Raw genomic sequence first — 13,284 nt, 5'->3', positions numbered from 1 at the left:
TCGGCAGCGATACGCCATCCCATCTGGTTTGCGCTTAGTGGGACATTTGCTTTTCAACAGGACAATGACCCAACTTACCTCCAGGCTGTGTAAGGGCTATTTGACCCAGAAGGAGAGTGATGGAGTGCTGCATCAGATGACCTGGCCTCCACAATCACCTGACCTCAAGCCAATTGAGATGGTTTGGTATGAGTTGGACCGCAGCGTGAAGGAAAAGCAGCCAACAAGTGCTCAGCATATGTGGGAACTCCTGCAAGACTGTTGGAAAAGCATTCCAGGTGAAGCTGGTTGAGAGAATGCCAAGAGTGTGCAAAGTTGTCATCAAGGCAAAGGGTGGCTACTTTGAATAATCTAAAATATAATTTGTTTTTGTTTGTTGAACACTTTTTTGGTTACTACATGATTCCATATGTGTTATTTCATAGTTTTGATGTCTTCACTACTATTCTACAGAAAATAGAAAAACCCTTGAATGAGTAGGTGTGTCCAAACTTTTATATATATATATATACAGACACTTTTTTTTATCCCTTGCTCTTAAATGGCATGGATGGGAGGCTCAATGTTGCCCAATAATGTTTGTACCCTGTTTTGTGCTGCTGCCATGTTGTGTTGCTACCATGCTATGTTGTTGTCTTGGGTCTCTCTGTATGTAGTGTTATGTTATCTCTTGTCGTGATGTGTGTTTTGTCCTGTATTTTTAATCCCAGCCCCCTTCCCCGCAGGAGGCCTTTTGGTAGGCCGTCATAGTAAATAAGAATTTGTTCTTAACTGACTTGCCTAGTTAAATAAAGGTTAAATAAAATAAAATGTTACACGACATGGCTTTTTGACTAATAGGACCCCACTGTAATATAAGTCCTAGGTGACATTTGTCATCTCATCTCAAGGCATATTTGATACATTTTAGTTTATTGCTTATCATTACCTGTCTCGAGGACGGTATCTTGTTCCTGCCAACCAATGGCATATGGGTGACGCATTCCTCAGCCTGTTCTGACAGACAGGTACACCGAGCCACGGCGCCATATTGAGAACGGAAGTGAGTGATTTTGTTGTGGAAAAAGTGTAAGCTATGTAGTTTCAAGAAAACCTTAGGAATAGTGATAAAAGTAGGTTATACTTACAGTTACGTTTACTTTGAAACCCTCTTACGATTTTGTTTTTCTCGTTGAACAGACACCCCCCCACCTCAAGAAATATTTTTACTTATCTCAACCTTGAACGCTTCAAGTCACTGGAAGCTCGCGACTGAACTCTTGTCGAAGATGCCCTTGGCACAGTTTGGAGCAGACCCTTGGCAGAAAATGGCTTTGGGCAATTCTGAAACCGAGGTAAATAGGCATGCAAATGAATGACCTATGGCCACCGTAGCTGTCATTTGTCGTCAATGATTGCCGCGGTCTCTTGTGAATTGACGTCCTCCCTAGAATTTGTGGGACAGCAACTTCGTTTTAGTTTCACACAAACGTATTTTAAAACTTAAACGATTAACAAAAGGACAGCATTGTGATCTTAAGTTATCAAATTTTCTCAAGTGCAGGTTGCTACATTGTAACAACCGACATTTGTGGCCGGAAGGAAGCTGTTGTGGGGAAAAAACTAATCGCAATATACACAGTGCACAAAACATTAGGAACACCTGCTCTTTCTATGAGACTGACAAGGTGAATGCTACGACCCCTTATTGATGTCACTTGTTAAATCGACTTCAACCAGAGTAGGAGAACAGGAGGCAACGGGTTAAAGAAGGATTTTTAAGCCTTGAGACAATTGATACGTGAATGGTGTATGTGTGCCATTCAGAGGGTGAATGCAAGACAAAATACTTAAGTGTCTTTGAATGGGGTTATGGTAGTAGATGCCAGGCACACCGGTTTGAGTGTGTCAAGAACTGCAACGCTGCTGTTTTTTTCACACTCAACAGTTTCAGAATGGTCCACCACCCAAACTGTGGGAAGCATTAGAGTCAACATGGGCCAGCATCCCTGTGGAACACTTTCAACACCATGTGGTCCATGACCGATGAGTTGAGGCTGTTCTGAGGGGAAAGGGGGTGCAGCGCAATTAGGCAGGTGTTCTTGTTCCTAATGTTTTGTTTCACTCAGTGTATGAGCTACTCACTCACTCGCTGTTGGGCTGGCTGACCTTTGGGTAATTCACTCACTACAGGGAACATGCAATGTTATTGGACAGGTTTTAACATGTAAACTAGGCTTATTAATAAATACAGTTTTATTTATACATGTTTTATAATCAACTGAACAATTGGCCCTGAAGCATATTTAGACAGTGTCAAAAAATACAGCAATTGTGAGTTTTTAATGTAAAAAAATTATTAACAATAATAAATCAATACAAAGGTAGATGGGGACCACAAGTACACATAAATAGTATACAAATGACAGTAGGGCTAGGGGCGTGGCTAAGGGGTACAATAACACATTACACAAGGACCTTAAGGGATAGAGAGAGATGATATAATGTTTTATGTGTTGCACAGGTCATGGATGACTCCATGGGGGATGATGATGATACTGCATGCAGTGTAAGTTTAAACATTTTATAAATATAATCTCACCTTCTGTCTTCTCCCTGACTGTCTAATTTCCACAGTTGGTGTGTGTGTATGTGTTTATGTTTTGTTTTCTTCCCCTCTCTCTCTTACTCACTTGCTCAAACACCTACATTCAGGCACTCCACAATAATGCTGAGTACTATGTATTAAAGTGGCGTAGTGGTGGGGTCGTCTGAGTAAAAGGAGAGGAAAATGGTTAGCGAAGATGAGGGGGTAGCGAAAGAGCCTGAGAGTGACTGTGAAAGAGAGAGGGAGCATACTGTGTCTTTAGTCATCCTCCTCCACACCACCTCTGATGCAATGGGAGGGGGTGTTGGTGGCATGGCAACCAGTTGCAAGCTGTCAGTCCCGGCTGATCCGAGTGCAGCGCAGTCTCCCCCACCGCAGTCTCTCGGCAACACTGACACAGGGAGAGGGGCTCTGTTGGCCCAGCACCGGCATGGGGGATTTGGCCTCCGCTTGGGCAGAACACGGGCCAAAGAAGGACTTCACTGTAAGCTGGTGTGCTGTACGTGGGTCTGGATTGGTCTGGATTGGGATTGGTGTTTTGGTGGGAAAGCATGGGAGTTTATTTCTCCATCCTCTCACAGTATGACTCTCTGCTTTAGTGCAGAGAAAAGGCGCTGAGTATGCAGTCTCTTTCTTAGTGGGGTTTTAAATCAAAGGTTGTGAATGTATTTGATTTGATTCATTCTATTGCCTTGTATATTTGCTTATTCTTTGCATGTCTTGTGTGTTTGTTTTCGTACCCACATCTGCGTTTGTTTATAGAATTGCTGTGTATTGTTGTCTTTTTCCATACTGCTGTGCTGTGTATTGTTGGACTTTTTCCACACTACTGTGCTGTGCATTTGGGTCGCGTCTGGCTTTGGTATGACTGTGTCTCTTTTCTTTCACAGGATGAGAGCTTTGTGAATGAGATCAGTATCACACACCATGTTAAAGAGGGCTCTGAAAAGGCTGATCCGCGGCAGTTTGAGCTGCGCAAGGTCCTGGGACAGGGATCCTTTGGGAAGGTAAATTATTGTGTGAGGTTGACATTTGTAGACGTGGTTGTAATGTTTATTTGTTCTTAATGATAATATTATTCATATACAGTTGAAGTCGGAAGTGTACATACACTTAGGTTGGAAACATTAACTTGTTTTTCAACCACTCCACAAATTTCTTGTTAACAAACTATAGTTTGGTAAGTCGGTTAAGACATCTACTTTGTGCATGATACAAGTAATTTTTCCAACAATTGTTTACAGACAGATTATTTCAATTATAATTCACTGTATCACAATTCCAGTGGGTCAGAGGTTTACATACACTAAGTTGACTGTGCCTTTTAAACAGCTTGGAAAATTCCAGAAAATTATGGCATGGCTTTAGAAGCTTCTGATAGGCTAATTGACATAATTTGAGTCAATTGGAGGTGTACCTGTGGATGTATTTCAAGGCCTACCTTCAAACTCAGTGGCTCTTTGCTTGACATCATGGGAAAATCAAAAGAAATCAGGCAAGACCTCAGAAAACGCCTGAAGGTACCACGTTCATCTGTACAAACAATATTACGCAAGAATAAACACCATGGGACCACGCAGCCATCATACCGCTCTGGATGGAGACCCGTTATGTCTCCTAGAGATTAATGTACTTTGGTGCGAAAAGTGCAAATCAATCCCAGAACAACAGCAAAGGACCTTGTGAAGATGCTGGAGGAAACAGGTACAAAAGTATCTATATCCACAGTAAAACGAGTCCTATATTGACATAACCTGAAAGGCCGCTCAGCAAGGAAGAAGCCACTGCTCCAAAACAACCATAAAAAAGCCAGACTACGGTTTGCAACTGCACATGGGGACAAAGTTCGTACTTTTTGGAGAAATGTCTTCTAGAACTGTTTGGCCATATTGACCATCGGAAAAAGGGGAGGCTTGCAAGCCGAAGAACACCATCCCAACCATGAAGTACAGGGGAGCAGCATCATGTTGTGAGGGTGCTTTGCTGCAGGAGGGACTGGTGCACTTCACAAAATAGATGGCATCATGAGGGAGGGAAATTATGTGGATATATTGAAGCAACATCTCAAGACATCAGTCAGGAAGTTGAAGCTTGGTTGCAAATGGGTCTTCCAAATGGACAATGACCCCAAGCATACTTCCAAAGTTATGGCAAAATAGCTTAAGGACAACAAAGTCAAGGTATTGGAGTGGCCATCACAAAGCCCTGACTTCAATCCTATAGGAAATTTGTGGGCAGAACTGAAAAAGCGTGTGCAAGCAAGGAGGCCTACAAACCTGAGTTACACCAGCTCTGTCAGGAGGAATGGGTCAAAATTTACTCAACTTATTGTGGGAATCTTGTGGAAGGCTACCTGGAACGCTTGACCCAAGTTAAACAATTTAAAGGCAATGCTGCCAAATACTAATTGAGTGTATGTAAACTTCTGACCCACTGGGAATGTGATGAAAGAAATAAAAGCTGAAGTAAATAATTCTCTGCTATTATTCTGACATTTCACATTCTTCAAATAAAGTGGTGATCCTAACTGACATAAGACAGGGACTTTTTACTAGGATTAAATGTCAGGAATTGTGAAAAACTGAGTTTAAATGTAGTTGGCTAAGGTGTATGTAAACTTCTGACTTCAACTGTATGAATTATGGTTGGAAGTATGATCATATCTCTGAACATTTGCGTAAACGAGACTGACAAATTGATGGAAGATGTTGTGATTAACAACTGAACTGATTTGTGTCTCTGTCTATTGATGTTCAGGTGTTCCTTGTGAAGAAAATAACAGGGCCTGATGCTGGACAGCTCTATGCTATGAAGGTGCTGAAAAAGGCCACATTGAAAGGTACACTAGTGCACAGAATAAACTTTTTTGTGAATTTGTTTATATTGAATATAAAGAACTACTTTACAACTACAGTGTCAATCTTTCTGGGTTTAGAACTACATTATCAATCTTTCTTGTTGAATTCTATACAGTCGGGTTTCACTTATTATTCTTATCACGTATCACCAGTGCGAGATAGGGTCCGGACCAAGATGGAACGGGATATTTTGGTGGAGGTGAACCATCCTTTTATCGTCCGACTACATTACGGTGAGTTATCAGACATCTCACTGACCTGCCATAATTTTTTTTTTTTTCAACGTCTGATGTAAAGAGAGATTATCAAAATGTACAGATGAGTTTTGAGTTGAACATGTACACATGATTCTTCACAGCATTCCAGACAGAAGGGAAGCTGTACCTGATTCTGGACTTCCTCAGGGGTGGAGATTTATTTACACGGCTGTCCAAAGAGGTAAACCAAATTCTAATCCTGAAGGGGGTTTTCTACGATTTATTTCTAAATATAATTGTTTTACACTAAACACAAATATAAACGCAACATGTAAAGTGTTGGTCCTATGTTTCATGAGCTGAAGTATAAGATCCCAGATAATGTTCATAAGCACAAAAAGCTTATTTCTCAACAACAAAAAAATTCACAAAACACAATGCCAGAGATGTCTCAAGTTTTGAGGGAGCGTGCAACTGGCATGCTGATTGCAGGAATGTCCACCAGAGCTGTTGCCAGAGAATTTAATGTTAATTTCTCTACCATAAGCCGCCTCCAACGTCATTTTAGAGAATTTGGCAGTACGTCCAACCGGCCTCACAACCACAGACCACGTGTAACCATGCCAACCCAGGACCTCCACATCCGGCTTCTTCACCTGCTGGATTGTCTGGGGGGGGGGGGGGCTGAGGAGTTTTTCTATCTGTAATAAGGCCCTTTTGTGGTAAAAATCTCATTCTGATTGACTGGGCCTGGCTCCCCAGAGAGTGGGCCTATGCCCTCCCAGGCCCACTGATGACAGTGCCCTTGCTCAGTCATGTGAAATCCATAGATTAGGGCCTAATGAATTTATTGCAATTGCCTGATTTTCTTATATGAAATGTAGCTCAGTAAAATCTTTTAAATTGTTATTTTTGTTCAGTATATTTAGAAAAAGGACACATTTTGAATAATTTCTGTGTGTTTTGTGTATCAGTAGGTATGTTATCAGTCTGTCTCCATACTCCCAGGTGATGTTCACAGAGGAGGATGTGAAGTTCTACCTGGCTGAGCTGGCTCTGGCCCTGGACCATCTGCATGGCCTGGGAATCATCTACAGAGACCTTAAACCTGAGAAGTACCTATCACACTAATGCTATAAACATTGCTTATGCACATTAGGTACTTGTTTCTCTTCCAATCAGCAACCTGGAAAATACATGTGTATTATTCATATTTAAGCCAAACGTTATTTTGAGTCAAATCAATTTTGAGCGTAGAAGGGACAATGTTATATACTGTCTATTTACTGTATGAGTTTCTGCTGGTGGATGTTGTTTTCCTCTCTGACTGAGATCACTCTGTCCTTTCAGCATCCTGTTAGATGAGCAGGGACATATCAAACTCACTGGTGAGTAATGCTCTGCTTCTATTAAATATTCATGCTTCATATTCACACTTAGCCTGACTCAGCCACCAAGCACAATAGGAAAGCACTGCTAGTCATATTAATACCTTTGTATGTCATTTTAGGAGCCCTCAGTTTGCCTATGTACAAATTTCTGCTTGATTATGAATAGAATTTCAGCACAAGCTCATTTTGCTGCCCTTTGTTTGTTCCAGACTTCGGTCTGAGTAAAGAGTCCATTGATCATGAGAACAAGGCCTACTCTTTCTGCGGAACAGTGGAGTACATGGCACCAGAGGTCGTGAACCGCCGAGGACACACCCTTAGTGCCGACTGGTGGTCCTACGGCGTGCTCATGGTGAATGCGTAGCTCTTTTACCTTTTATTACTCTGGGATGTGTTCAAATATCTGACTGGTATCAAGTGTGCCTTCATATCTGCCTGTATGGGCCAATGTGTCCAATGGCTGACAGGACCACTGTTTTCATCTTCCCCAGTTTGAGATGCTGACTGGAACACTGCCTTTCCAAGGGAAGGATCGGAAGGAAACCATGACCATGATACTGAAGTGCATCCTCTCTCAACATGTCCCATTCTCTAGTACCAGTTTTACCAGGCTGTTAAAATAGTTAGCCATAATTTGTTCTTCATCTACCATAGTACTTTTTTTGTTTGCACTGCAGGGCCAAGCTGGGAATGCCACAGTCCTTGAGTCAAGAGGCCCAGTCTCTCCTACGTAACCTGTTCAAACGCAACCCAGGCAACAGACTAGGTAATCAATCTCATCACTAAAATGGTATTTTCTGCTGTGTCTTGTAACTAATGGGTGGCTCAAATAAATCACACTCAAATGGAAAAACTCTAGTCCGACTGTACCGAAGCATCACCGAATGTTTTAACAACTGCAATCCTATTACCCCAGCTATCCTGATGTAATGTGTGTTGTTTTTGTTGTTCACAGGTGCTGGTCCAGACGGAGTGGAAGAGATCAAGAGACATTTCTTCTTTTCCACTATTGACTGGAATGTAAGTTTTTTGGCTATTCAGATGTGTACCATCTGCCTACTGCTCTGTCCTTATGTATTATACATGTATTTTTTTTGTGTTTTTAACATACATGTTTAGGTTTATTCCATTTAGCATCCCTTTTTCTTGGTATGCCTGTAGAAATTATTCAGGAGAGAAATCCATCCCCCCTTTAAACCTGCGAGTGGCAGACCTGATGACACTGTCTACTTTGACTCTGAATTCACTGCAAAAACTCCACGAGGTAAATAAAATGTTCTTGTTTGGCGCTTTTACAATACACAGTTTCAAAATCTGAACAGTGTTATTGGTCGGCAGGTAGCCTAGCCGTTAGAGTGTTGGGCCAGTAACTGAAAGGTTGCTAGTTTGAATCCCAGAGCCGACAAGATGAAAAATCCGTCTGTGCCCATGCCGTTGATGGTGGCTGACCCTGCCTGTGACCCCACTCTCCCAGGGTGTCTCGGGGAATTGGGATATGCAAAAAACTCATTTCCAATTCACACGTGAAATAGGACAAATATAAGTGTAAGAACCATTTTGATGTGTGTTGTGGCTGTTTGGTCTTCTCACCACTAGAGAGCTTGTATCACTTGGGTTATAGGTCAGGTGGTGGGTTTGGCGTATAGGGTCACAGGCAAACATAGTAGGGCTGCATGGGTGAATTGGGAGATTCACATGGTTTTTACTGCTAGTCAACCCGGATTACTTGACCACAAACCATCGGCATCAAGTTTAATCTGTCATCGTATTATTTTATTAATTAAATGGGAACATCGCCCAACAGTATATCACTTGTGCATCAAGTGGCGAATTGGAACTTAACAATAGCCAGAAAAATAAGCGCCCACTATTATTATTATTATTATTATTATTATGAATTGTGTGAATGAAAAGTAGCGAGCGGATTGACGTGAGGATTGTCCCTACAGACTCTCCTGGCTGTCCCCCGAGTGCCAACGCCCACCAGCTTTTCAGAGGCTTCAGCTTCGTGGCCATCTCGGAGGAGGAGAGTCAACCACCACAGACCACCAGCATGAACATGACCTCAATACAGGTACCAACACATACACATACATTATGGGGTATGATCTGCTGTTATTATATGGTTGTGTGTGGAAATAACAGAACTGGTCTATGTATCTGAATCTTTGTCTTTTCAGCAACTCCACAGAAACGCAGCACCGTTCAATGATGTATACGATGTGAAGGAGGACATCGGCGTGGGCTCTTACTCCATATGCAAACGCTGCGTTCAGAAGAGCAACAGTATGGAGTATGCTGTAAAGGTGAGTTGAAACACTGTCCTTAAACACTGTCAATATCTCCCTCTGGGGCTGCCCATGTTAGAATGGTATGATTAACGGTCATTACTGATGTTATTATCTTAGATCATCAGTAAGGCCAAGAGGGACCCCACAGAAGAGGTGGAGATTATTCTGCGTTACGGACAGCACCCCAACATCATCACTCTCAAAGATGTGAGTCATTACGTCCGCAGTATGCTCATGAAGCAAGAGCCACTGTTTTGCTTTTGAGCCACAGTTGAAATTTACAGCAAGATGGTGCTATTATTCTAGATTCTCATGTGTTTTGTTGTTTCATTGTTTGGCTAGTATGTCTATGTTCTGAGTGAGTTATGGGCATATTTTCTCTGACTAATTACGCCTCCTGTCTCCGTTTTGTTTTTGTGATTGCGCTGAATACTCTTCTATAATGACTCATGTTATTTGTGAGTATCTCTCTAGGTAACAGTGTGAGGTTGTGCTCTGTTGACTGTAGGTGTATGACGATGGGCGCTCCGTGTACCTGGTGACAGAGCTGATGAAAGGAGGGGAGCTGCTGGATAAGATCCTCCGACAGAAGTTCTTCTCTGAGAGGGAGGCCAGTGCGGTTCTCCACACCATCACCAAAACTGTGGAGTACCTGCATGTACAGGGGGTAAGCAATCACCATCACTATGATACATTACACTAATATACTATGCATTCCATGTATGTATTATATATTTTTTACCTAGAGCACTTCGGTACTTTCAAAGCAACATATGGACCTTTTCCTGTATGTGACGATCCACTTATGATCTTGTCACATAATTTTAAAGACATACCTTATATCAATAACGCTTTATGGGTTTATAAGAATGCACATATATTTATTGAATTGAATGTGTTTACCTATGTCCTTCGGTGCGGCCGACCGTTTGCCTGTAACGAGAGAAATGCATCTTAGAGTTTACGCCGACAGTCATTTTGGTTTAGGGGCGTGCCAACCATTTGTTTTGTAGTGCTGGGCATGCTTTTTCTGAGCTAAATTAACATTCAAGTGCACGTGCTCTGGTAATGTAATGGCTAGATTGAAGGTAAAGAATTGTTCGCAAATGTACCTGTTTTTCTCGTTGTTGAGTTCTGTTAATTTATGTTCAGAGAATTAATGGGGAAATGGGGGCGCGTCTGAGCGCATGGTTATTTCGGGTACGAGTAATGTGGTAGTAGCTTATTCTGGGGGACGTACATGTTTATATCCCAGGTTATTGACGCTTAAAGCAGGCTAGCACCTTTATTGAGATGTGTGTTGGTATAGGTACATATATTTAGCTGAACATTTCTGTGTGGTATATCATGTGCTTTGAATGATAATTTACCAGATATAGTATGTGTAAGGGTTTCCCATGGGTATTGCTATAAGAAGCCTGTTCTCATTGTTTGAGGGACAGGACAGGGAACAGTTTGGCCAACCGCTCGGTTTTGTTTGAGTAGCTTTATTTGATCCAGTTTATTATTTTTCTAAATACTTGTACATTTTGCTGGCTATTATTATCTTCACTTGCAAGTAAAAAGCCTCATTCTGTGCAAGAAAAAATCCATTCATTTCATAGCTGTTAAAATCCTACCGCATGGTCAACCTCACACTATATAAGAAATATGAGTTGGCCATCTATGAAATTTGACTCACTGACTTAGGATGTCACTGATGAAATATCTGTCCCCCTGCTCAGGTTGTCCACAGAGACCTGAAGCCCAGTAACATCCTGTATGTGGATGAGTCTGGAAACCCAGAGTCCATCCGGATCTGTGACTTTGGCTTCGCCAAACAGCTGAGAGCTGAAAACGGGCTCCTGATGACGCCGTGCTACACGGCCAACTTTGTCGCCCCCGAGGTGTCTCTTCTTCTACATGTTTCTGTGACTAGTACCTGCATCCTCAGCTAATGTTTGTCTGCTGTATAACTAGTCTGTGTTTTCAGTTTTCAATATGTTTGTCTAGTATGTGACACAATGTTCTTTGCTTTCTGTATTCTAATGCAGTGTGCAATACTTAATGTTGTTGTTAGGTGCTGAAGAAACAGGGCTATGATGCAGCGTGTGATATCTGGAGTCTGGGAGTACTGCTCTACACAATGCTTACTGGGTATGTGTGCTCTATCAACTGTAATGCAGGCAATAGTCAATGATGTGCATACAAATATAATATTAACACAGAAATGCAATACAATTTAAGAGGACCAATAAAGTACTTTCATATGTATGTGTTTTTCTTGATGTTTCAGTTTCACTCCTTTTGCCAATGGACCAGAAGATACTCCTGAAGAGGTCTTAGCTCGGATTGGCAGTGGAAAGTTTTCTCTGACGGGCGGCTACTGGAACTCTGTCTCAGCAGAGGCCAAGGTATGTCTGGAACATCGGTTGGATGACAGCACTGTGCATTCCATAGTATCCAATTACTCTATGATAGTAGTTTCCAAAGTAAATACTTTGTTCCTAGCACAATGTACTTGATGTTGTAGTAATGGCAGTTAATGCACAAACTGAACTTTGGAATTGCTTTCTTTAGGACCTAGTGTCGAAGATGCTGCATGTGGACCCCCACCAGAGGCTAACTGCTGCTCAGGTGCTGCGACACTCCTGGATAGTACACAAGGACCGGTTGCCCAAGTACCAGCTCAATAGACATGATACCCCTCATTTGGTCAAGGTAACAATAAAACTTTATTCAATGCACTAAAGTCTCTCTTTTCTGCCACTCTGAAAGAAAGTCTGCTGGGTATTGATACATTTAAGACTCCAAGACTGTTCACTCTTTCCTCCTACAGGGTGCGATGGCAGCCACTTACTCTGCTCTGAACATGCATGTTCCCCCTGTGCTGGACCCTGTAGGACACTCCTCATTAGCTCAACGAAGAGGAGTGAAGAAGTTGACTTCCACAGCCCTGTGATCCACCTGCCACTAGTATCAATCTCACCTGTTTAATGCTACTGCACCAGTGCATTAGTGAGTTTTGACTCCCGCTGTGTTAGAACAGTGTGTAAGACCAAAAAGGAACTTGACAATGTATTTGCGTGTACAATCTTCACTGCCCACAGATCAAGAGTTACAAGACTGTATATATTATTTTATGAAAATTAGATATATTTACTAGAAAAATATAATTAACTGTACGGTTTCCTATAGGTCTGTTTAAACAGAGATTGAGTTAAGCACTGCGGGATGAAGGGGTTTAGAGAGGATGACAAGGATGTTTCCTCCAATTGCATGGAGCACAAGATGGCAAAAGCCAGTCCCCCCCACTACCTATGCACTTGTGTAAATCTGAGAAGATAAGATAGGTACTCAATATGGGCTATTGCTTATACCCATCTATTGGGCAAACTCCTTAATTCTACAACAATCAGTTTACCAAGACCCTTTCAAACCTGGGGGGAGAAAATGTGCTCACCTCTGCTGCTGCACTTTCTCTCAGACCTTTGTGTTGGGGCAGGGGTCAAAAGTTTTTTTGCTTTACTCAGTCTTTACATTTTTTTGTCCTTCTCATGATTATAAAGGGAAACACGTGAACAAGGGATATACTTATAGCAATTAGGATTACTTTTAAAGTCTAATTTTAAGAGCCTATTAAGAATGTATTTTTGTATGTGGATGAATGAAACATTTTCTACTTGGTGTGCATGATTGAGGCCACAGGACAGCTTTGTTTTAAAGGGAAGGGCTTTCCAAGAAGCTGCTGTGAAATGTAACACGCTAGATGGAGGTGAGAATAGACACTGTATTTCCCCTCTGCTTTGGCATCTGTCTATCCATGTTTAACAGATGAAAAAAACATTCTCAGGTGTGGTCCAGGCAAGTGTCTGCAGCTTATTTTGTAACTTAAAAAAATAAAAAAATAAAAATCACGATTAAATAAATATACAATCAAATAATGTATCCGTATTTTATTCTTTCCTCCATTGAAAAGCC

General features: G+C 41.7%; 1 protein-coding gene across 2 annotated transcripts; it reads left to right on the top strand.

Moving 5' to 3' along the window:
• The first annotated feature begins 1,001 nt into the window (after positions 1-1,001).
• LOC111950601 (ribosomal protein S6 kinase alpha-3) lies at positions 1,002-12,819 on the top strand. Of its 2 annotated transcripts, XM_023968317.2 has the most exons (22): positions 1,002-1,334; positions 2,504-2,548; positions 3,478-3,594; positions 5,345-5,426; positions 5,598-5,678; positions 5,804-5,883; positions 6,651-6,757; positions 6,993-7,030; positions 7,243-7,385; positions 7,525-7,595; positions 7,711-7,799; positions 7,989-8,053; positions 8,195-8,297; positions 8,983-9,107; positions 9,214-9,339; positions 9,442-9,531; positions 9,833-9,991; positions 11,049-11,210; positions 11,384-11,460; positions 11,600-11,717; positions 11,884-12,024; positions 12,143-12,819. In XM_023968317.2, exons 1-22 carry the CDS (start codon positions 1,269-1,271, stop codon positions 12,263-12,265), a joined length of 2,208 nt encoding a protein of 735 aa, XP_023824085.1. In that variant the 5' UTR covers positions 1,002-1,268; the 3' UTR covers positions 12,266-12,819. The 2 variants fall into 2 exon arrangements, with proteins under 2 accessions (XP_023824085.1, XP_023824084.1); XM_023968316.2 differs by lacking the exons at positions 1,002-1,334; positions 2,504-2,548 and adding an exon at positions 2,821-3,071.
• The last annotated feature ends 465 nt before the right edge of the window (positions 12,820-13,284 follow it).

The sequence above is a fragment of the Salvelinus sp. IW2-2015 genome, linkage group LG23, assembly GCF_002910315.2.
Source record: "Salvelinus sp. IW2-2015 linkage group LG23, ASM291031v2, whole genome shotgun sequence".
NCBI classification, from domain to species: domain Eukaryota; kingdom Metazoa; phylum Chordata; class Actinopteri; order Salmoniformes; family Salmonidae; genus Salvelinus; species Salvelinus sp. IW2-2015.
Note: the sequence above shows the minus strand (reverse complement) of the source record. Positions and strands in the feature narration are given on the sequence as shown.

Bases quoted from the DNA above. Each gene is read 5' to 3' on its own strand.
- LOC111950601 (XM_023968316.2), top strand. From the start codon at position 2,874: ATGCAATGGGAGGGGGTGTTGGTGGCATGGCAACCAGTTGCAAGCTGT. The intron at 5,427-5,597 runs GTACACTAGTGC...ACGTATCACCAG, and splicing joins GAAAAAGGCCACATTGAAAG to TGCGAGATAGGGTCCGGACC. The intron at 9,992-11,048 runs GTAAGCAATCAC...CCCCCTGCTCAG, and splicing joins AGTACCTGCATGTACAGGGG to GTTGTCCACAGAGACCTGAA.